The sequence below is a fragment of the Aulonocara stuartgranti genome (genome assembly GCF_965226115.1).
Source record: "Aulonocara stuartgranti genome assembly, chromosome: 16".
In the NCBI taxonomy this organism is placed as follows: Eukaryota; Metazoa; Chordata; class Actinopteri; order Cichliformes; family Cichlidae; genus Aulonocara; species Aulonocara stuartgranti.
In genome coordinates this window covers 681,208-705,000 of record NC_138952.1, presented here as the reverse complement: position 1 = coordinate 705,000, position 23,793 = coordinate 681,208, and the positions used below count along the sequence as shown (strand labels likewise).

At 44.3% G+C, this 23,793-nt stretch overlaps 2 protein-coding genes across 2 annotated transcripts in view; both read right to left on the bottom strand.

Annotated features, from left to right (window-relative positions):
• Positions 1–11,028, bottom strand: part of ube2g2 (ubiquitin-conjugating enzyme E2G 2) — a 13,087-nt gene extending 2,059 nt beyond the window's left edge. Inside the window, exons 1-4 of the mRNA XM_082509237.1 lie at positions 10,859–11,028; positions 9,621–9,656; positions 9,464–9,509; positions 1,363–1,481 (exon numbers count right to left, since the gene is read on the bottom strand). Of these exons, the coding sequence (XP_082365363.1) occupies positions 1,363–1,481; positions 9,464–9,509; positions 9,621–9,656; positions 10,859–10,901 (244 nt within the window). The 5' untranslated portion in view covers positions 10,902–11,028. The remainder of the gene's footprint in view (positions 1–1,362; positions 1,482–9,463; positions 9,510–9,620; positions 9,657–10,858) is intronic.
• Positions 11,029–19,065: 8,037 nt separating this feature from the next.
• LOC309690429 (olfactory receptor 10J5-like) lies at positions 19,066–20,148 on the bottom strand (the record flags this gene model as incomplete). The annotated part of the gene is made up of 1 exon (XM_082507461.1): positions 19,066–20,148. The coding sequence occupies exon 1, from the start codon at positions 20,029–20,031 to the stop codon at positions 19,066–19,068; it is 966 nt and encodes a 321-aa protein (XP_082363587.1). The 5' UTR covers positions 20,032–20,148.
• Positions 20,149–23,793: the final 3,645 nt, after the last annotated feature.

Here is a 23,793-nt window from a genome sequence, read left to right as displayed (position 1 = left end):
GAATGCACACCAGGCCTCTGTAGCCTGTTAAAGATCACACAACTTCTCACTACACAATTAATTATACACTTCTAAGCATCTATGGTTAAATATTTCTAAGCATAAATGACAATCAACAATACAACTCTATCAGTTTCCATCAAACATCTCGTTGTTATCAGTGTGCAAAGTGCTTCCTGTCGGCTGTCTGACGTTCCTGCTTTGACAGCTGCTGTTTTATCAGCACACAATAGATACGAGAGCCGAGCAGTTAATCTGATCATTTCACATTTGAATCTCAGCTTCCAACAATTCAGGAAACAAGATAAACCTCCTGCTGCAGCTGGAGCCATGCAGGAGGGAGAACAACCTTTATATTTATTCGTTCAGATATTTCACATTTCTATGAAACAACAGGTTTGATGCAGAGGAGCTGGGTGGTGCAGACCTACAGACACCTGCTGGCAGCCTGGCACCTGTTCTCACCTGTGCGAGCGGTGCCATGCAGGGCAGATGGTGAGTAAACGTTCAGCTCAGAAAGTTTGAAAACTTTTTCTCTTCTTTTGAAACCTGAGACGTGTTTTTTCCATCACCTTTGAGGAGGTTCAGGCCCGCTCAGTGTTTTCTTCTTCGTGGGTTTCACCTGCGGCGGTTGCAGGCTGTTGATAGATGATCAGACGCTACAGTTGCAGGAGGAAGTTCAGCTCGGGGGCATGCTGGTGCAGGGTGGTGATGATGGGCCAGCAGCAAACAGCTTGTCCTCTAATCAGGACTGAGCGTGCTCAGACTGTTACCCTGCTGTGACATCATGGCTCAGCACTCTAATCACAGCAGTAATGACAGCGCGCTAACAGCATGCTAACAGCACGTTAGCAGCATGTTCACATTAGTGCTGCGTGCTGTGACTGGTCACATGACTGCTTTGAAGTCAAACCGACTCTCAGGAGCTTTGGCCGTTACTGTGACAACGCAGCCTTGTGTCACATGACTTGTCACATGACTGAGGGGGTCACTGCGGTCTGTTTACCTATCAAAACAGACGCAAACCAAGCGTGTTCTGTTCAGGAACCTGAGGCACACCTGGAGTAACTCAGGTGTGCCAGGTGTGTTTAAGAGTTTGTCTGTTTTCAGGTGAACATGACGGGTTAAAAGCTGAGAGCGAGGCTCTAAACGAGTCTAAAACCGCGGAAACACGAGCTCGTCGCTGCGGTGATTCACTGTGCTGGATTAAAGTGACTGAGAGGGAGAGAGGATAAACATCACATCAGCTTCTCCACAAACACACCTCCAGTCTGAACCGAGCTTTAACCTTCATAAAACCCTGTGAGAACACAAGCTGTCTGTGCAGGTGAGGGGGCGGAGCTCAGCCGCAGGTGGACTTACTGTTGGGGTGAAACATGTCGCAGGTGAACCTCATCTTTGGAGGACTGAGGGGGTAATCGGAGGGGAAGCTGAGGATGGCTGGAAACACTCCGCCTTCGAAGCACGTGTCCTGAGGACCCCTGAAACACACAGGAAGTACATGTGAGACCCAGAGGGCACGAAACCAAAGAGCACCTGAAGAACTTGGAGAACCCGCCCGGATCACCTGTTAGCAGCTGGACGGGTTTTTAAGTTTAATCTGCTGCTCTTTCTGTTCCCGTCTCTGTAACACCTGTGCACAGGTGACCCTCACTCTGATTTCATGATCCTCTAACAAATTTTTATCTCCCTTGAGAACCTGAAGGAGCAGCTTCAGAACAGGTAACCCGGTCTCTATGAACACATCTGGATGTGAACATCTGCAGGTTTCTGTCCTGTTGACTAATCAGGTGTGAGCAGCCTTGGGAGGCACACAGGTAAAAACAGAGATTAATGTTCCTTGTAAACAAAGACACGTGGAACACGGAGACAGCAAAGCAAACAGGAACATTAACACCTGCTCTCTCCATCAGCACCAGCAGCTAACAAACTCATTTCACGTGTTTGTCTTCATGTTTTTCAGACGCCACTCAGATTTGAATATTTGTTGCTGGAAAGCAAAAAGTTTGTTGTTTTTCAACAAAAATGTGTTTGTTGAAAAAAACTAACTTTGTTCTCGAGTCAGAAGAAGGAGATGAACCAACCTGACTCCAAACCCAGCCAGTGTCAGTCTGTGTAAGGAGACAAATACTGACTTACTTCAACATAACGTGGGTCTGATGTTCAGACCAAATGATGAGAAGATCTTAGAAAGAACGCTGGACTGTAAGCATGCTGTGTACATGCTGCTGCTTCGTCTACAGTGACATATACTTTATCTCCTTACTTACTCTTATTGTTGTTAGTATTGTGTTGTTGCTGTACTTGGTCTCAGCGTACCTTTCTCATGGAAAAACGTCCTGTCAGAAAAAGCGGAGCGGCTCCCCACACAGCTGTTGGAGTAGTTTCAGTTACTTGGGGAGAACGTCCTGTGGCTCCTTTAGAAGCAGATCTTTGAACCGGCTTGGAGAAGCTGTTCTGCTCCTGCAGCTAGGGCTGTGCGATATGACCAAAATCTCACATCCCGATATAAGACATCTATCGTCCGATAACGATATAAATCACAAAAATGTAACATTTTCTGTAAATTCTGTGAATCTCGGGCAGCTCGTCTTGTGTGAAGTGTTTCCAGCTGCGCGTCCTCGAGTGTTTTAACGATGCATGAAACTATACATTTTTAGACATAAGTTGTAACGGCGCCGTTTTCTTTGTATTTATTACACGGCGTGCTGCGGGGAAAAGCCTGTTCTAACGTTTGAGTCTAAGGTTTATTTTTTAGCACCTGACGGCTCTTTTTTACTTCTCATCGTAAATAATCTGCTCTTTCACGTGATTCAGTTTATTTTGAAAAGTCTCAACAGGATCTTGAGTTTTATTGTGAAAGGTTTATGTGGAACATAAACAAGCGGACACGCGATGCTGTTACCGTTGCTGTTGCTAACAACAACACATAAAACCAGGCGCTTGTCTGTAGTGTGGTTATATTAAATATAAGAGAAAGAGAACTTTAATAAATGAATATAGCCACTACAGTGACATCAGAACCATGAACAAATATTGCTGTAAACAGTTTATTTTGCGACACCACGAAACAAACGATAGCGTGAAATGAAACTATGGACGTTTTTATATCGGCATCCGATATATATCGTTATATCGAACAGCCCTAGCGGCAGCTGTTTGAAGCTCACCGATCCGTATCAGCTGCAAGGACACGGCGCCGGTATCACAGCGTGTTTATGATCGTTACGCCGTCATGGAGCTTCTGAGTCATCAGAGTTCAAGAGGACGTTTGAATATCTGAGCACATCACAGATCTGAGGTCAGGCAGATCAGCCGATCTGATCGTCTGTCTGCAGATTACTTCGGCTTCACCTCCTCCACCATCAGCCGCTCTAATCACTGACCACACACACTCTGATTGGCTATCTGTGCTACCAATCAGCGCTCGTCTGACGCGTGTTCTTTTATCAGATCTGAGAGCAGTTTGATCAAATCAAAGGGTTTCATCACCTGGATCCAAACAGTGACGCCGCTACAGCTTTATGAATGTAAGGTTTGGAGCGAGTACCTTGCATCACTTTAACTGGCACATCGCTGGCGACCGGGACACAAGGACGCTGACCAGCTGAGGACAAAACAAGTCAGAGCGCCAGAGGTTCAAAGAGCGGAAACAACTGAGCGTCAAAGAGCTCGTATTCACAAGTGGACTCCTGTGACTGTCTATAAAACACACATGTGTACTGCCTGGTGACTGCACCGAAAACACCAACGACTCGTCTGTGAGCATACTGGGTCCAGTCTGACACAGGTGGGCGGGTCCCGTCTGACACAGGTGGGCGGGTCCCGTCTGACACAGGTGGGCGGGTCCCGTCTGACACAGGTGATCCCTGTTTGCGTCTGAAACACCTCCAGCTGTCTATCAGTGTAGGCGGAGCCATGGCAGAGGATCGGGGCGCTCCCAGCAGCTTGTTTCTGAATCTTTGACCAACCAACGAGGCACAAAACAGCCAGCCGTTAAACATGAGCAGGCAGCTCAGACGTCTTCCCATGAAGAAACAGCATCTCAAAGCGCAGCTCAGAGGGCCGACCTGCTCAGGTAATGACCTCGGTAATGATAGGGTGTGGCGCGGTGATGTCATCGGTCAGGGGGATGGCAGGTATGTGGATGGTTGGCCGCAGCACGAGCTGCAGGTTAAATTGAAGGGCAGACTGAAGCTGCTGTCACGCCAACATCCACAACAACAGAAGGCTCCGTTACTAATGACAGACTGAGGGCGCTGCCTTCACTGACATCATGTTCATGTTGGTTTCTTAGGTACAATAACTTCTGGACATCTACTGCAGTCAGGATGTCTACTTTCACACCGAGTACTCAGAGTACACAGCTGTGGGTCCACATCTGGGGTGTTTTAATGGATTTAGATCCACTGTAACTTCTTCCAGTCACAGGTGAAACACCTTCAGCAGATGGTTTTCTGACTCCTTGAAGAGTCTCAGGATCAGCAGATGTTCTCTGTAGCTTGTCGCTTCAGTTCTTGCTGAGACTAATTTTGGTCTGAGACAGCACGAAGCTGCAGCATCTTTAATAACTGATAAGAAATGTTTTTGTCTAACAGCGTATTAAAGAGGACATGAAACACTGAACACATCGAGGCTAATTTACCCCACTGAGCTCTGACTCTGACACACATGTAACTGCTGTGAAGCTGGATTTAACAAATAACAGCTTAAAGTTATAAAAACATGTTTCTGTCAGTACGAACGTGACGTCAGGTGGTTGGTTGGCTGCAGCTAACAGCCTCTCCTCTACACTGTCCTTTACAAACACCAACATCACGGCTAACAGCTGGATTTCCTGTTTCAGTGCAGCTAGCCAAACAGCCACTTCCTGCTACAGACACAGACAGTAAAGTGGACAGTATGTCCACAGTATGTCCTGGTTTCACATAAACTCACTGCTGCAGCACTACAGCGATCCCCTCACACTGATGTTTAGCTTTAATGTCCCTATTTTCCTCTGAGGTATCGATCCTGTCACTAGTTAGCTAACATAAACTAATGTGAGTCTGTTAGCCTCAACCAACCAATCACATGACGTCACGCTCGTACTGACAGAAGATGGTGCTGAACATGACCCGGGCCCTATTTCAGGAAGCCGGTTTAGAAAACTCAGAGTGAAAAACGACACTCAGGGTTGAGTAACCCCGAACTGTCCAACTCGGAATATTCGGTTTCAGAAAGGCTGATAACAAGTAGTTCAGTCAACGCGGAGTTGCTTTAACCCCAAGTTAAGCGCGCGGACGAGGATACATAAAGCCCTGATTAGTGGAGCACAGATTAAGCGAGTCACCATGGAGACGGAGGGAAAGAAGGCGCGGTCAATGTATTTTACAGCGCTTGAGGCTGAAATTCTGATGGCAGCATATGCCGATAACATGCAAATTGCGCGGAAAAAAAGTAACACAGCCTCAGCTGCAAAAGACAGGGAGCATGCATGGCAAAACATAGCCGACAGAGTCAATGCGTGAGTGTTAATTTAAACATTGATCGAGGGATTTCCACCCATTTAACACGTTATTTTATTATATTTTATTTTTTATTTTATACATTTTATTTTGTGATGTGATGTGAGCGCAGGTGCAACCCAACAGGCCCCAAACGTTCCTGGCAGCAAGTAAAAATGAAATATAAAAATATAGTCCAAACAGGTAAGGTGTAATTGTATTATGAGCCATAGTGCTTGGTCTGTTTGTCCGATGTAAATCAATTGCAGTTAGAGGCTACATTAACTTCCCCTCTGTAAGCACTTATTGAAATTATCTGAGCACATTACAAGTACATATTTGCTTACTCTGTATGCTCAAATGTGACCCGTTATAGCCAACAGAAAAAAAGCGGAGGCCCGAAAAACAGGTGGGGGTCCTCCACCACCACCACTCACAGAGGCTGAGCAGTTGGCTTCCACATTTGTGATAATGTTGGCAGCATCACATATGATCTTCACAGTGCAGAGAACACAAATTAGCATCCATTACTATAATGAAATAATTTGTTAGTTTGAAATGCTACAGGGAACTATGTACCTGCACATTAATGCTGTGGAAAGACTTCCTGTTCACATAGTCTCCTTCATTTACTGAAGGAGCAATGATTGGAATGTGAGTGCCATCTATACAGCCAATCACGCCTGGGAACCGTGAGAATAAATGTAAAATTTAAGTAGTAGTTCAAGTATCACCACATCATGAATTAAGTTTCGTTCATCCTGATACCTGCAATTTTGTGGCATCCCTCTTTGATGAATCTTGTGGGTCTGTGACCGGGGAACACCACAGACGAGTACAGGAGACGTTTCAGTGCAACTGTAACATTCCTGACTGCCCGACAGACGGTAGCCTTGGAAACGTGCTCAGCGTCACCAATATTATACAGAAAGCTCCCGTTTGCAAAAAACCGAAGTGCGATACAAATAATATGTAATGAACTGAGAGAATGTCCACGATGTGTCACATGAGCAATATTAGGCCTGAGGATGTTATTCAAATAAATTATAGATTGTGCTGAAAAACGGTAACGTTCACACAGGAAATCATCAGGAAATGATAAAATGTCCAAACGCGCTCTAATCACTCTCTCCCGGCGGAGAGCTCTGCGGAGAATTTGGGCTTCAACATCTACTGGCTCTTCAAGGAAGGAGCACGCCATGTCTGACACTTCCTACAGTCAGGTTTCCGACAAAGAGGCGGAGAAAGTCAGGGTTAGTTGAAGTAAACCTGCTAGGGGGCAGGTTAGCTTCACGGAGTGTGTCGTCATAGTAACTCGCTCAGAATTAATCTAAACTCGCTTTGTGAAACCGAAAACCCAGAGTTTCCGTTAACTCAGGGTATACTTAGAGTTTGCACTAAACCGGCTTCCTGAAACAGGGCCCAGGTGTGTCAGGATCAGTGGGGTAAACATGTTCAGTGTTTCATGTCCTCTTTAAAAACACACCTCACAGTTAAAATGACACTTGAACATCTTTGTTGGTCCTCAGCTGTGTCCACACTTCATGGAGAATGATGCTCCTGGTTGTTTCTGTAGGTAGACCAGGCCTTGGTCTTCAGATTAAGACTTCTCCAACACTCGACATCTTTAAAATCCACCTGAAGACACATATTTACTCCCCAGCGTTTAAATTTGAACACTTTTGTGTTGTCTTGTTTCCTGCTCTGTTTTCTTCCAGCCATAAATCCACTGACTTGCCTTAACTTTGTGTTAGTGGGGAGTGTACCGATAGCTGTGTTTCATCTCCAACACTTTGAGAACAGCGACACCTTCTGGTCTCACTCGGTCATCGTCACACTGAACCTGTGAGTTTAGTTGCCATGGTTTACACGTATGAGGGTGACTTCATGACTCAAACTGCAGGTTTTTACTTTCTGAGTTTGGCATAAAGTGTGAAGCAGGTTAAAGAAACAAATACAGAGAGGTGAGCCTGTTACAAACACTAACAGCTGCTAATAAAAGGATCAGACAACTGATCCCAGCAGACGGGAGGTTAAAGCCATGAGGGAGCAGCATTGTTCGCTTTTTAAATGCAATTAGTGTGATTAGTGGATCTATGGAGCTCCGTCGCTGCTTTCATGACTGAGCCTGACCTTTAAGCACTCAGCACAGAAGTGAAAGTAACTCGTTTGTGCAACAGCCAAATTAGACAAATGCTGGTGCTCACAGAAGTGCTTCAGGTGACTGAACTGAGCTATATGATAACCCGACGGGTGGGGCTGAGATAGATTTCGGTCGCTCGACCGGAGATATCGCTAGCTCCGGGACGCCGGGCTAGCAATTTTGCGAGCCCTGGACGGCTTCAAGCTGATAGTAAAAGCAACAAACTCAAATAACCACTCATAACAACCGAGGTATGCAGAAAAGCACCCCTGAGCCTTAGAACAGATGATCTACAGCGGCAGAAGACCACACCGGTGCCACTCCCACCAGCTAAAGGACATTTTATACCTGCTACGCGCTGCCTTGCAAACAGCACCTTACAACAGAGCAGCGTGGGAAAGGACAGAAGGAGCAGGTAACTGGCTCTTTAAGAACAGGAAGTGGAGGATACAGTTCACTCAGACTCACCAAAACCGGACAGCAGAAGATAAAAAGCGCTCTGATGAGTCTCGATTCCTGCTGCTACATTCTGAGTTTGGCGTTAACAACCTGAAAGCAGGGATCCTCCTTTGCTTCAGATTCACATCGACAGATTCATGGATGCACCAGCATCATGAGGTCATGATGATGTCATGTCCACACAAACCAAAACCTGTGATGCTTGTATAACCCAGTTGAAGCCAAGCACCTAAGAGTTAAAGGAGCTCTAACCCAGTACTAGTGAACTGTACCAAATAAAGTGGCTGTGAGAGTCCAGTTATAACTGACACTAGGGCTGCCACGATTAGTCGACTAGTCACGATTACGTCGACTATCAAAATCGTCGACGACTGATTTAATAGTCGACGCGTCGTTTGAAGCTTTGTAAGATCCTGAAAGACGCAGGAATAAGTAGCAGGATTTAAGAGTGTAATAACGGACTGAAACAGAAGATGGCAGCACTGCATGTACAAGGATGCCAGCTGCCGTTAAACCCCGAAGAAGAAGAAACTGTGTCCCAGAATTCATAGCGCAGCCCAGCTCTGTTGTCAACAATGGCGGCAGCTAGTTAGTTTTTATATTACTCTTATTATTCTTTCTGGGTCACAAAATAAACGTTTAACATATTTTCAGGCGAGAATGTAGCTGTGTAAACCTCAAATATCTGCTCAGTTTATCAGGACACCGCATATTTTCAAAAGCGCTCCGACGTTTTCGGAGACGTCTGTTACCCACTAGCTCGATAGCTAGCCGGGGGCTAGGTCACTAGAGCCGTGAGAGCACCGGACTCCCGGCAAATCGTTTTCAAACCCACTGCCGTCACTTAGCTTAAAATGTTATTGTTTGGCTTTTTTTTAGTATTTTATTTGTTCCTGAGTAAATCTGTTTGGCTGAGATTAAAGTTATAGTTTTTACACAGCTGAATAAACGTCAAGCAGACAGCTGATTATCAGAAGTGTGAGATGCTCGAGAATTTACTCCGGTGTCCTGTTATATTTTAGATAGCAAGGAGTTTATTAAACTTCACCGAAACAATCTGCAAACTTCATTAAACTTTAATAAACTATCATCTTGTCTTTATTTTTAATTAGCACTTAACTTAAACACTTAAAGCTGTAAGCTAATGATAGTTATATAAGAGCAGATGCTGCTGGTGCAATAAGCTGTACGCTGTATGTCCAATGGATGATGATGTGATTAGTCGACTAATCGCAAAAATAATCGGTGACTAGTCGACTATCAAAATAATCGTTTGTGGCAGCCCTAACTGACACATACACAATAACACTCCAAAACAAATACAAACACCCAAAAATGACTCAAACGTGTGTTTCCATGGAGACGGGGTACTCACATGATGAGAGCCTCCCACTCGAAGAAGTTCTCCTCGTTCACTGGACCTGCACAGCAAACACAAACTCTTTAAATCTCGGGTGTCTGATTGTTGGAACAACACGCTGAACATCTGAAGACACATCTGCAGAAGCTACAGATGTGTTCTGGTGTCTCACCTGCCACGATGCCCTCAGGTGGGTTCAAGGTCAGCTCTGAAACACAAACACAGAAAGATGAGTGACCTTTGACCTCTGCTGTGATCCGGTCTCAGTCACATTTTTAAACAGCTGATAGATTGTTTGCTTTCCCATGTTGAAGAAATGATTAACATTTATTCATTTAAAAACAGCCTAAAGCAAGAAAGCAGTTATAAAAGACGTCCCAATTATCTTAAATACCAATCAGATTTACCACAATGATCTATGTCGAACTGTTTATCCATAACTGTAAATCTGCAAGTTCGAACACTTATACACAACATAATACAACTGTAATTACCCCTAACCTGTAAAGTTGCAATTGTTATACATAGCTCTACGTATACACCTTAATATATACTCTGTATATATTATCACTGTGACAGTGTTGCAACTACTTGCACTTTAAATTCTGTTTACACCCACATAAACTACAAGATTCACAAAGCACTGTTTGTGTGTTTTACTTTCTTTTAGGGAACGTGCAAACTAAGAATTTCATTGCTCTGCGTAACCATTTGTGTTTTGCGGTGTACATGACAATGAAGTTCTTGAATCTTGAATGAATCGACTAATCTATGCAGAATTCACATTATTACACAAGATTAAAGTGTAGCAGCCTGAAATGAGCGCATTAAATAAATGACAGGCCTAAATATGAATGTGTACCGAGGCTAATCCCCCAGTTCAAGTTCTTATCGTTAGCCCTCAGTGCACCAAATTACATTTAAAAACCTTCAAATTTATCACTTTCAGAAAAGGCAAATCAGCCGCCGTGTCAGTGCAGCGCTGAAGCCTCGCAGCGAGTTTTCCACCTGCGCTCTGTGCTCCTGTAACCAACAGATAAACATGATGTTCGCACTTTGTGTTCATTTAACATACTTTAGAAAAGTTTTGAAAGTTACATGACGGCAGCTATATGGAACATTCTGGATAACGCCACAAACACATTATATAAGCTCCAAATTATACCGCGGTTTAAACTGCAGGTGGACAAAGCCGACACCGGATTATTCACACTGTCCAGATATTCATCAGGTTATCGGTTTGAGTCGCAGGTACAGAAGAACAAACGCGGACAGCGAAGAAAAGCTCAAATCGACCGAACTTTTAACGAGTTTCGTACGGAGATACAGGCGCTAGCGGAGCTGTTAGCTTAGCATGCTAGCTAACATTAAAAGACCTCCCATTGGCTGAAAGCGGCTCGCGTTACTCACGTTTGTACTCGGCCATAAGTCTCTTGAGCGCTGTGCCAGCCATCGTGTTTACCGGAGAAAATAACAAACAAACAAATAAACAAAAGTGGCTCAGTTTCTCAGGTTCTCACAGAGCAACGGACCAACAGCTGATCCGACTGAGCATGCGCAAAACGTGTTTCAGTTTGCGTGTCAGCAGACAGCGCACCCTGTCGACAAAAATAAAAACAATTCATTTAAAAACAAATAAAAAATAATTAATGTTTAATAATTAAGGTCATTTGTTTAATTGTAAACTTAATTTTACTCAGGTAAATGTTTTTGTGCCTTTGATAAATGTTATATAGTCTTTTTATTCAATTTTGTCTTTATTTAATTTAATTTATGTATGTAATTGATTTCCTTACCTGGATGACTGAGAATCAAGATGTATGCATGTAATAATAAGTTACGGTCTAACTGTGCCACGGTCTAAATGTGCCACAGCAGATCTGTTTTGTTGTTGTTGTTGAATACTCAAATACATAAATAATAAAATTAATTAATTAATTAAATTCAAGTCAACTTTATTTATACAACGCCAAATCACAACAACAGTCACCTCAGGGTGCTTTATATTGTGCAGTAGACCCTACAATAATACATACAGAGAAAAACCCAACAATCATATGACCCCCTATGAGCAGTGGGAAGGCCACGGTGGGAAGGAAAAACTCCCTTTTAACAGGAAGAAACCTCCCAGGCTCAGGGAGGGGCGGGGCCATCTGGACCCACTGGTTGTGGTGAGAGAAGGATGACAGAATGGTGTGAAAGAGAGATTAACAACAAGTGTGATTTAGTGCAGAGAGGTCTGTTAACACATAGTGAGTGAAGAAGTGTCTGACAGCGAATGACTGCCTGGAAATAGTGCCACATGTGAAAAGTAAGTATGTAAAACTGGTGGTGGTCAGAGGGCCCGGTGGCGCCAGTGTCCGGCAGCCTCGCCTCTGTCAGTGCGCCCCAGGGCAGCTGTGGCTACAATGTAGCTGCCATCACCAGTGTGTGAATGTGTGGATGACTGGACGTGTAAAGCGCTTTGGGGTCCTTAGGGACTGAGTAAAGCGCTATACAAATGCAGGCCATTTACCATTTACCAAAAGTGATGATTTCCTGTTTTTCTCTTTTTACTTGTAATGACTCATTGGTCTGTGTGACCTTTGACCTAAGAGTGCAGTTTCCAGACTGTTTTTAAAATATTCAAACTATAATCGGCAGTCAGAACTCAACTTTGTTACTTTATACAGTGAGAAAGTTCTGTGGCCTGAATATTGAACTGCTGGATTTTGCCTATATTATCTGCCGAGGGATGTTTTTATCTGTTATTGTTGTTGCTGTGTGCAAATGCTGCAACTGCACACAGCTGCCACATCAGAACGTGCTGCAGTAAGTTCCTCTTTATCAGGAAGTCTAGTTCAAGGCCCTCTGCTGCCTCCCCCCAACAAGATGTAGATGAACTAAAGAGCATAAAAAGAAAATGAATGTTGATTACACAACAAATATTTATGACCTTTTCTCTGATTATGTTTTTTTGGGTGAACAGTCCTGCTTTTCTTTTGCAGCCCTACTGAGCTTCCAATCATGAGGCTTGACTCACACTGACTGTTTTATTGTTACAGTTTAAAACTCCTCAAGGTGAATGTTGTTGCGATGTGGGGCTACGTAAATAAAGCAGAATGGAATTGAAATCAGTAAACATGATAATGTTCTGAAACAGTTGCATTATCAAACAGATCTGTTATACGCTGCTTGACGATAAATCTAAATTAATCTAATTCTAAAGGAGGTCTGATCCTAATCACTGATCTGAGGGTCTCTATGGTTTTACAGACGAACAGCAGCAGCTTTGTGTCTCAGCAGCTGCATCTTGACAGCGTGTTTGGGGACCTCAAATTAAAATGTAATGATGTAATAATATCAACAGTTAAACAATCATTTTTGGCATCAAATATGAATTATAGTCTTTAAAGAATCAGCATTAAACTCATCAGTATTTAAAATATCGCTGTTAAATTATATAGTCAATATTGTAGTCATCAGTGTTCAAAATTAACATTAAATCACTGAATGCTGATAACACGAATGTTAAAGTATTAAAAAGTAAATCATTAAATGTATTATACTCAATAACAAAATGATCAGTTTTTTAAAAACTGAGTCATCATTTAAATGATCAATATTCAAATATTCTTTAAAGGATCAAAGTTTAAATTATTAACATTGAAGTTTCATGTTAAGCAGAAAAGAAAAAGAAAACATCTAAAACACAAAAATCATCACAAATCTCAGACATTTCACAGAAATATCAGATGTAAATTATAGTCAGTTATTTTTCAAACAATAAGAAGTAAAATGAAACTATCATAGAAATGATCTCTGTATGGATAGACTTCAGGTTTAAATCTGTTTGGAGGTAAAAATCTATCAGAAATTCAAACAAACACGAAACCTTAAACAGTGTATGGATAATTATATAAACGATGGTTGCAACCAACACATCACCCAGCTGTTTTTTAAAGTGATCATAAACTTTTCACAGACACAAAGCACTATACAACAAAACAGAGTAAAACAAGTCGGATTAAAATATAATAGAAAATTAATGTGCCATTAACAGCCAGAATAATGTAAACAAGCATTTTAATAACAGCAACTATCAGTAAAAGTCTCAACTGAAGACCTGGTTAAGGTCTCCAGAGTCAGATAAATGTAATTGTAGAGGCAGACTGCTCCATAACCTTGGTGCCACAAACTACGGAGCTCTGTTGCCCTCAGTCTTTACCCTCGTACAAGGAAGAACTAACAAACTCTGAACCTGTGATTGGAAACTGTAAGCAGCAGCGTGCTTAGTAAGAAACTTGGATAGAACATCTTGGTCCTGGCTCAGGTGATCTGTAGTAAATCTACTAGAAAGATCTACTAAGACCAAGTGTAGAGAATTTAAGAAAGGAGTATGTGTGCTTGCTAGGGTTACCAGGGCCCCACCCTGGAGCCAGGCCTGGGGAGGGTGCCAGGCCTTAGTCCGTGGGGCCTGGCAGAGGACAGCCCGAAAAAAGGACATGGGCCCATCCTGCTGCAGGTCCACCACCCACAGGAGGCAGCATAGGCGGTGCGTTGTGTGCTGGGTGGCGGCCACTGGTGGACCGATCCCTGGCTACCAAGGCTGGCAATCAGGACATGTAATGTCACCTCTCTGGTGGGGAAGGAGCCTGAGTCTGTGCGTGAGGTTGAGAGGTACCGAGGTACCTAAACGTATAGTGAGGGTGCGCTGGGAACGCCTTGCAGAGGCCCCGGTCCACAAGATCTTCAATGCACAGCTCCACCAGAGCTTCCACAGCATTCTGAGGGAGACTGGGGATATTGAGTCCAAATGGACCATGTTCAGCACCTTCATTGCAGAAGCTGCTGCACTGAGCTGAGGTGAGGTGGTTGGTGCCTGTCATGGTGATAACCCCCGAACCAAATGGTGGACACCAGAGGTGAAGGGAGCCACCGGGCTGAAGAAGGAGTCCTATCGGGTTTGGTTAGACTGTGGGACTTCGGAGGCAGCTGAGAGGTACCAGGCCAAGCTGAACGCATCTCAGGAGGGGAAAGTGGTGTTCTACCTGCCCTGTGTACAGTGCAGGTGAAGCACTGCTGACTTCGACTGAGAAAATTGTCGGGCGGTGAAAGGAATACTTCAAGGACCTCCTTAATCCCACTGGCATGTCTTCTGTGGTGGAAGAGTCTGGGGACGCGATGGATGACCCGCCAATCTCTGGGGGCGAGGTCACTGAGGCAGTTAAACAACTGCTTGGTGGCAGAGCCCCTGGGGTGATTGAGGTCCGCCCCGAGTTCCTGAAGGCTCAGGATGTTATAGGGCTGTCCTGGTTGACACACGTCTGCAATGTTGCGTGGAGATCATGGGCAGTACCTCTGGATTGGCAGACCGGGATGGTGGTTGCCATCTTTAAGAAAGGGGACTGGAGGGTGTGTTCCAACTACAGGGGGATCACACTCCTCAGCCTCCCTCCCTAGGAAAGTCTATACCAGGGTGCTGGAAAGGAGAGTCAGTCTGTTAGTCAAACCTCGGATACAGGAGGAATAATGCAGTTTTTGTCCTGGTCGTGGAACAATGGACCAACTCTTCATCCTCTCGAGGAGTTTTCCCAACCAATCTTACATGTGTTTTGTGGACTTGGAGGAATTCGACGGTGTCCCTGAGAGATGCTCTGGGAGTATACGGTGTCTGGCCCATTGCTACGGGGGATATGATCCTACATTTATATACAATACAACCGTTGCAAGAGCTTGGTCCGCATAGCCGGCAATAACTCAGACTTGTTCTCGGTGGATGAGGAAGGAAAAACAGGGGGGCCAGAAAGTCCAAAACACAGTTCTAGGGTTCAGCCTAGTCATGGGGAAAACACAGGGAACCGGACACTTTAGGGGCCAGCCAGGATGCCAGTGACATAGACACAGCACCTCAATGGACAGGTCAAGAGACCAGCAAGCTAGACCCTCTAGCGACTTGCCTGGAGGTTGGTGTTGGCAAAGGTTACAGGAGACTGATGATGATGATGGCAATAAAGACCTTCTGGTGGCATGACCAGCGAGAGATGGCAGAGCGCCTAAGGAGGCCAGACAGGATGCCGCAGCAGTGAGTGGAGTCCTTCAGGAGGTTTGGGAGGTTGGTGACAGATTTGACCCCTCAGGATGCTTGGCAGGATGCAGACAACGGCATCAAGGGAGGAGACCCTCTGGATGCTTGGATTGAAACTGTTGTAGGTGGAGGTGACAGGACACCACTGGTGGCTTAGCTTGGGGTCAATAACATTGATGAGGGCCCTCAGAAGACTTGGCACCAGGCAGGCAACAACAGAGGAGGTGGATGTAAGTCTATGTAGCAGAGGCCCAGAGGTGACACAGGAGCCATTTGCTCTGATTCAGGCAGGGCGGGAGTCACTCATTCTGGACTTTTTGGATTGGTTTGGATAAATGCATTTATTTGTCGGTTGCAGTTGTCTGCAACTGAGATGACAAACCTTGCTGACTGTACATACAATACACAACTTCACACTGGGGCGTCAGGTCGGGCTAGGTAGCAAAAGGAAAAACAATGAAATGTGTAAAACTAAAGGTCAGATCAGGAGAAAAAAGAATTTCTGCTCATAATGATCCTTAGACGGAGTCAGCATGAGGAGGAGACAAAAACTCCAGCACATATCATCACATCATAACACCCTAAAAACACAAGACAAACAACATACCAAAGGTAGCCGAATGAAAGATGATGGATATGCTGTCTTGTTGAAAATGTCATTTATTGAAAATACTATTGGCTAGCAGCAGAAAGGCCATAACCCAAAGAGGGCTAAAGGCTGACCCTCCAACTCTGGCCCAGTGGTTTGGGATAGTGAAAGAAATTTTTGGAATGGAGAGGCTTACCTTTGCCCTTAGACGAGCTCGAGAAATTCAAGAAGCTCTGGGAAAATGGATTGTGTGTAATTAAATATTACCATGATGTATGTAGATACTAATGTGGAGACTGTGTACGTCTTCCATGCTGACCTAATGTTTTGTATTCTCATACTGTAAATTAATAAATAAAAAGTTATAAAAAAAAGAAAAAAGGATGCTGTCTTGGTGAGAAGAGGGTGTCAACTGCATTAAGGGACCAGTTGATCAAATCCATAGTTCTTCTTTAGGTTTTAGCTCTGGTGAAGAGGGACCCAAGAGCTCTGGACCCTCTGGTTCAGGCCCAAGCTGCTCAGCAGGGCCCATGGAAATCTCTGGCCTCTCTGCATTCTCGGGACACTGAAGATTCAGGATGCGGAGGCTGGGACTGCTCAGCACACTCAGGGTGCTCTTGGTGCTCAGAGGACTGTGGCTGCTCAGCAGGGCAAGAAATCTCTCTGATGACTGAGGCTGCTTAGCAAATCTCACAGCTGACTCTGACAACTGGGAGTGGCAGAGCTACAACATATACCATATACAAACAGTATCTGAGCCATGAACAGCCTAGGGAACCACCTAGAGGTCTGGTGTGGTGCTTCTGCACTTGCAGACTGGGGTGGTGGTTCCCATCTTTAAGATGGGGGACCAGAGTGTTGTCTCCAACTACAGGGCATAGAAATACAAATAACATTCAATTCAATTAAAATCTACGTTCCTACCCCTCACTTCTGGAGAGGAAAGGTCATCCATAAGTTGAACCTTGGATATAAGAGGAACAATGCTGTTTTTATCCTGATCACAAAACACTGAACCAGCTCTTTATATTCCCAACCAGTCTACATTTGTTTTTGTAGCCATTTGATCCTTCAGAGCCATTTGTTCCCTTTATAGTGCTGGACTCCTCCAGAGCTGCCCTGTGTCACTAACTCATAGGTCTCTGTGCATGCACAATCATCCAGGTAGCATTTTCAGATGAACAGAATCAACTTTCTGGGACTCTGTTCATAGTTTTTAGGCTTTCACTTTGTTGGCCTAAAAATCACACAGCTGCTTTTTGGAGATGATGTATTTTTGCTAGATTCAAGATTCTTTATTTGTCACATGCATAGTTATACGAGTACAACACGCAGTGAAATGTATCCTGATACGCTCCTCGACTGTGCAAAGACAGATAACATTATATACATTAAGCGAATAGGAGGACATTATATAAGTGAATTATGTACTTTAAGTGAATTAAATAAAATAAGTAAATCTAGAAACAATCTAGAAATTCTAAATGAAAAATCTGAAAAATGTACATTGTGCGGGTGGGATGTACTAATAAGTCCTGTCTCTGACACTTATGGATGCTGTGTGTGTGTGTGGGGGGGCGGCAGGGACAGACTCAGGACACACTGGAGAGATTTTATCTCTCGGCTGGCCTGGGAACGCCTTGGTGTTCCTATGGATTAGCTGGAAGAGGTGACTGGAACAGGGAACTCTGGGGTCCTTGCTTAGGCTGCTGACCCCGTGACCCGTAAAGGGATAAGTGGAAAAATGGATGAATGTATATCCAACTATGATCACCAGCAGAGATGGGCAGTAATGCAGATTACTTTTTTCAAGTAACGAGTAAAGTAAGGGATTACTATTGCAAAATCGGTAATTAGATTACCGTTACTTTCCCGTAGGAACGCTGCGTTACTGCGTTACTAAAACCGTGATTTTTTTGCGAGAATGTCTCATGACAGTGACGTAAGCGAGTGCGACGTTCGTGGCAACAGCTGTGTGCAGATCAACAATGGATCATATATCGAGTGCAGAGAGAGTATGAGCGTGCAGCGTTTAAAGCGTGGAAGTACTGACCTTACTTTGAGTTTGATTCCATAAAAAGTGACAAAAACATTAGTGTCCGCTGTGCGTGGGAAGAAAACTTCTTTTTACAGTGAAAAAACCCCTAAACTTCCAACAAGCACCGAGTAGCTACAACGTAATGGGAAACTCACAGAGAAACTCGCGGATTCTCCCACTGACCGCGGCACACCTGCACCAGGGTAAACCTCCGCCTACCCCACTCCTGCTTTACAGGTGAAAATAGAGCAACAGGACCGCTGAGTCTTTGACTTTATTTATTTTCTGCTGTGTTTTACTTGCATCTATTTGAAAGACTGAGTGTAAACACACAAAATATTTTATTTTATGTGCTGGAATGTGCAGAAAATAGGTTTAAATGTTAAACTAATTTCTTCCAGTCAGAGAATGTTGCAGATAATTTAATTTTTGCTTGATGCATAAAGTTAAAAGATTAAAACTAATAAAACAAGTTTTAAAAAGAGACTTTTCCATTTGATTACATTTTGTATGATGGATTATGCAGAAAAAGTAGAATTGGGCTGAAAGATCTATCACTTTATCACCTCTTCAGGTTGTAAATCGTGTTTTTAAAAAGTAACTAAGTAACTAAGTAACTAAGTAATTAATTACTTTTGAAAATAAGTAATCAGTAAAGTAACGGGATTACTTTTTTGGGGGAGTAATCAGTAATTAGTTACTGATTACTTTTTTCAAGTAACTTGACCAACACTGATCACCAGCTTTCCAATGTTATTTTTATGTATCTGTTTTGTTTAAAATACAACTTTTTGCATTGCAGATTCTTTATTTTTCTTCTATATGTTTTATCAAGTGATTTAACATCTTTTAAAGGCAAATAGCAGCAGTTTTAAAGTCTGTAAGTCTAACAGAGACCAGAACTCAGGATCCGGTTCGGTGGGTCAATCAGCTCTCTGGCAGCCCAGCAGCCTCCTCAGCTGAGCCCTGATCTCCGTCACCTTTAGGCCATACACCACCGGGTTGAACACAGTCGGGATCATCACCTGGAAGATGGAGGTGAGGACGGAGGCTGTGGGCTGACTGCCGGCCTGTAGGCGGCGCTGCAGCACCTCCACCCCAGTGCTCACGCTGTAGTTACAGAAGACGAGCAGGTGCGGCAGGCACGTGCTCAGTGCTTTGCTGCTGAAGCTGCGCGAGCGCTGCAGGCAGACGGACAGGACGGCGCTGTAAGAGAAGAGCACAAAGATGGCGGGCAGCAGGACAGTAGCTACGATGACCGAGAGGTTGTAGACTTCGCTCAGCAGTGTCTCACGACCACCACAGCTCAGACTGACCAGGCTGTAGATGTCGCAGTAGATCCTGCTGAGCTGCGAGTGGCAGAGCGGCAGACGGCTCGCCAGCAGCACCGCAGTGCCGACCAGCCCGACAGGCAGCAGCCAGCAGAGCAGCAGCAGTGCCAGCACTGTGGCTGGAGACATGACAACGGTGTAGAGCAGCGGGCGGCAGATGGACACATACCGGTCAAAAGACATGGCTGCTAGCAGTAGGAAGCTGGAGGTGCCCAATGAATATAAAAGCCAGGCCTCACACATGCACACACGCAGGGTCACCTGCACTGAGCGGACCCCTCTCAGCAGGTCCACCAGAAGTTTGGGGTAAAACACCGTGCTGCCCGCCACAGAGTTCATCAGCACAGCCGTCACAAACACAAACATGGGGTGGTGGAGGCTCCGCTGGGAGCAGATCACGTATACCACCAGGCTGTCGCTGCACAGCATGAACAGGTAGGCGCACAGGAAGAAGAAGAAGAAGAAGAGCCGCTGATTGGACAGCTGTGCCAGGCCGTCCAGGGTCACTGATGTCACCAGGATGGGCAGTGAGGTCACGTTTACCCCTGCTGACATCATCGGGGGAGACACAACAATCTGAGGGAGGTGTCAGCTGACAGAAAGCTCTGGAACAGCTGCACACAAGTTTAAACCATCAAATCAAAAACAGAAGCAGAAAAAATATTGGTTCAATATCAGATCATCAATTTGCAATTTATCATCAAATGAATACTTATTTGACTCAAAAACATATAAAATGTTACCATTCAAATGATCATTGTTGAAATACTGAAAACTGACACGTAAATCAAAATCATCAGAGTTTAAAATGTGTTTGAATCATTCAGACTGAACTGTTAACGTTTTATCATTTACATGATCAGGATCATATAATCATTACAGAGCGAACGATCAACTAAATCAACATTTAATATTGTAATAATCATGTTTACATTTTGAATTTCACATTACTGCTTTTCAAGAAAACATTTAAATCATCAATATTAAAAGATCAACATCTAAAATCAGATGCAATGACACAATTACCATCAACACTTCAAGAATTATTTCTCAGATTTTGGATTAGGAATGTCTGAAGAATAAAAATATAAATTATAGACTTTAAAGAAGCAGAGATGCAATCATCAACATTTTTAAATTGTAGTGTTAATATTGTTATCATCAGTATTAAAAAGAATATTTAAACCAATAATCCAACTTTAAATGATCAAAAGTAAAATCATTGTTTTTAGGTGTTTAAGTCGTTAGAATTATCAGTGTTTATAATAAAGTCATCATTTACATGATCAATGTTCAAATATTCAAATGATCAGTGTTTAAAGTATCAAAGTGATCAAAGGTTAAATTATTAACATTGAAGTTATCAAGGTTTAAGTCCCTGTTTTAATTATGCAAATGTCTGAATGTCTGTTTAAATGTGTAATAATAATGAAAATCCTTGTTTTAATGATTAAACCTTAAATTATGAAAGTTTGTACAGAAACGATCACTTCAGTCATCATTTATATTCTGAGTGTTTAAAGTATCAACATTAAAATGAGGAACAATTAAATTATCAGCATCATTGTTTCACGACTGTTTAAAGTTTAAATTGTGCGTTAAATAATAACGAACAGAAACATTTGGATCATTGTCACGTTCAGCTGAACAGAAACAGACACAGGAGCTCCCACACCTGGATCATGTGGGCTGAACCCTGAGAGCTGTTTTTATCATCCTCTCGCCTCAGTGGAGCTCATTAACTCAGCCTTATCTGCAATGATGCAAATAAAGTTTAAAGTTTGGATTGTAAATATTTCAAGAATCAAAATACAAAGGATAGAATTTTAAGGAGTGTTTGTTAAAATCATCAATGTCTGAATGATCACAGTTTAATCTGGAACAGATGGATCACAGTTACATAAATGGTCCATATGTCATTAATGAAAATATGAGCAGAATCGTTATCAGGTACAAACTACATGGAGACATCACACAGATACAAGTACCTGCCAGTGCTCAGTAATTCAATTCAGTTTTATTTATACAGCACCAAATCACATCAACAGTCGCCTCAGGGCGCTTTAAATTGTAAGGTAGACCCTACAATAATACGTACAGCGAAAAACCCAACAATCATACGTGAATCAGAATCGTGTTTATTGGCCAAGTATATGTGCAGACACATACAGGGGATTTGGTTCCGGTAGATGGTGGCTCTCAAGCACAGCAATGTAAATCACACGCACACGCACACGTGTCTATATATACCTTACACATGCGTACACATACATGCACAAAGCTGTGTAAACCAACTATAAATAACTAATCTAAACTTATATACATAAAATACAGAAATGAATGAGGTGGAATGAATACTACACAATGTGCATAAGGTGCAGTTGCAGTCTGGCAGTGGGAGCAGTGTGACAGGTCAACTGTTTAGGAGGGAGCTGGCGAGGGGAAAGAAACTGTTCCTGTGTCGGGTGGTCCTGGTCTGCAGGCTTCTGTACCGTCTGCCAGAGGGCAGCAGATCAAAAAGTCTGTGTGCAGGGTGTGAGGGGACTGTGATGATTTTCCCTGCCCGTTTCCTGGTTCTTGAGAGGTACAGATCCTGGATGGAGGGCAGGGGGGCGCTGACGATCCTTTCTGCTGCCCGTACAGTCCGCTGCAGTCTGCTCCTGTCCTGTTTAGTGGCTGCTCCATACCAGACTGTGATGGAGGAGCACAGGACAGACTCAATGACCGCAGTGTAGAACTGGATCAGCAGCTCCTGTGGGAGACTGTACTTCCCCAGTTGTCTCAGGAAGTACATCCTCTGCTGGGTCTTTTTGAGGATGGCGTTGATGTTGGTCTCCCACTTCAGGTCCTGGGAGATGGTTGTACTCAGGAACTTGAAGATCTTCACAGTTGACACAGGGCTGTCTGATATGGTGAGGGGGGGAGCAGAGTTGAGGGATGTCTCCTGAAGTCCACTGTCATCTCTACAGTTTTAAGAGTGTTCAGCTCCAGATTGTGCTGACTGCACCAGAGTACCAGCCGCTCAACTTCCTGCTGGTATGCAGACTCATCACCATCCTAAATGAGGCCGATGACGGTGGTGTCATCTGCAAACTTTAGGAGTTTGACAGCCGAGTTCTTGGAGGTGCAGTCGTTAGTGTAGAGGGAGAACAGTAGTGGTGAGAGGACACATCCTTGAGGGGCACCAATACTGAGGGACCGGGTTTCAGAGGTGATCTCCCCCAGCCTCACTTGTTGCTTTCTGTCTGTCAGGAAGCTGGTGATCCACTGACAGGTAGCTGGTGACACGATGAGCTGGGAGAGTTTGGAGGAGAGAAGTTCAGGCACAATGGTGTTAAAAGCCGAACTAAAGTCCACAAACAGGACCCTGGCATAAGTTCCCGGGCGGTCGAGGTGTTGCAGGATGTAATGCAGCCCCATGTTCACTGCATCATCCACCGACCTGTTTGCCCGGTAGGCAAACTGCAGAGGGTCCAGCGGGTGGCTTTCAGATGGACTAGCACCAGTCGTTCGAAGGATTTCATGACCACAGACGTCAAGGCGACAGGTCTGTAGTCATTCAGTCCTGTGATGGTGGGTTTCTTGGGAACAGGGAGGATGGTAGAGCGTTTGAAGCAGGAGGGAACTTCACACAGCTCCAGGGATCTGTTGAAGATGCGAGTAAAGATGGGAGCCAGCTGTTCAGCACAGGTTTTGAGGCAGGAGGGTGAGACGCCGTCTGGTCCGGGGGCTTTCCTGGGCTTCTGTTTCTGGAATAGTCGGCTCACATCCTCAGTGCGTATTCTGAGTTTCAGGGAGGAGGAAAGGGGGGTGAGAGGTGTGGTGGAGGTCGTTGGGTCTGGATTGGGGAAGGGGAGGGTGAAGGGGGGAGAGGTGGAAGGTGTGTTGGGGGTCAATGTCTGAAGCAATGTCCCTGGGAGGGGAGGGTGGGGCATGGGAGTCTGTCCGTCTCAAACTTGCAGTAGAAAGTGTTTAACTCGTTGGCCAGGTCTTTGTTTGCTTCAATAGTGGGTGGGGGGCGTCTGTAGCTGGTGATTTCCTGCAGGGCCCTCCACACTGACGCAGGGTCGTTGGCTGAGAGCCGTTCTTCCAGCTTCTGGGAGTAGATGCTTTTAGCTGCTTTGATCTCCTTGGTCAGTGTGTTCCTGGCTTGCTTGTACAGGGCCCTGTCACCACTTCTGTAGGCATCCTCCTTGGCCTTACGAAGATGTTGGAGTTTAGGAGTGAACCATGGTTTATTGTTGTTGTATGTGCACACACACGTGTGTTTGTTGGCACACGTGTGTTTGTTGGCACACACACGTCTTCACAGAAACTGAT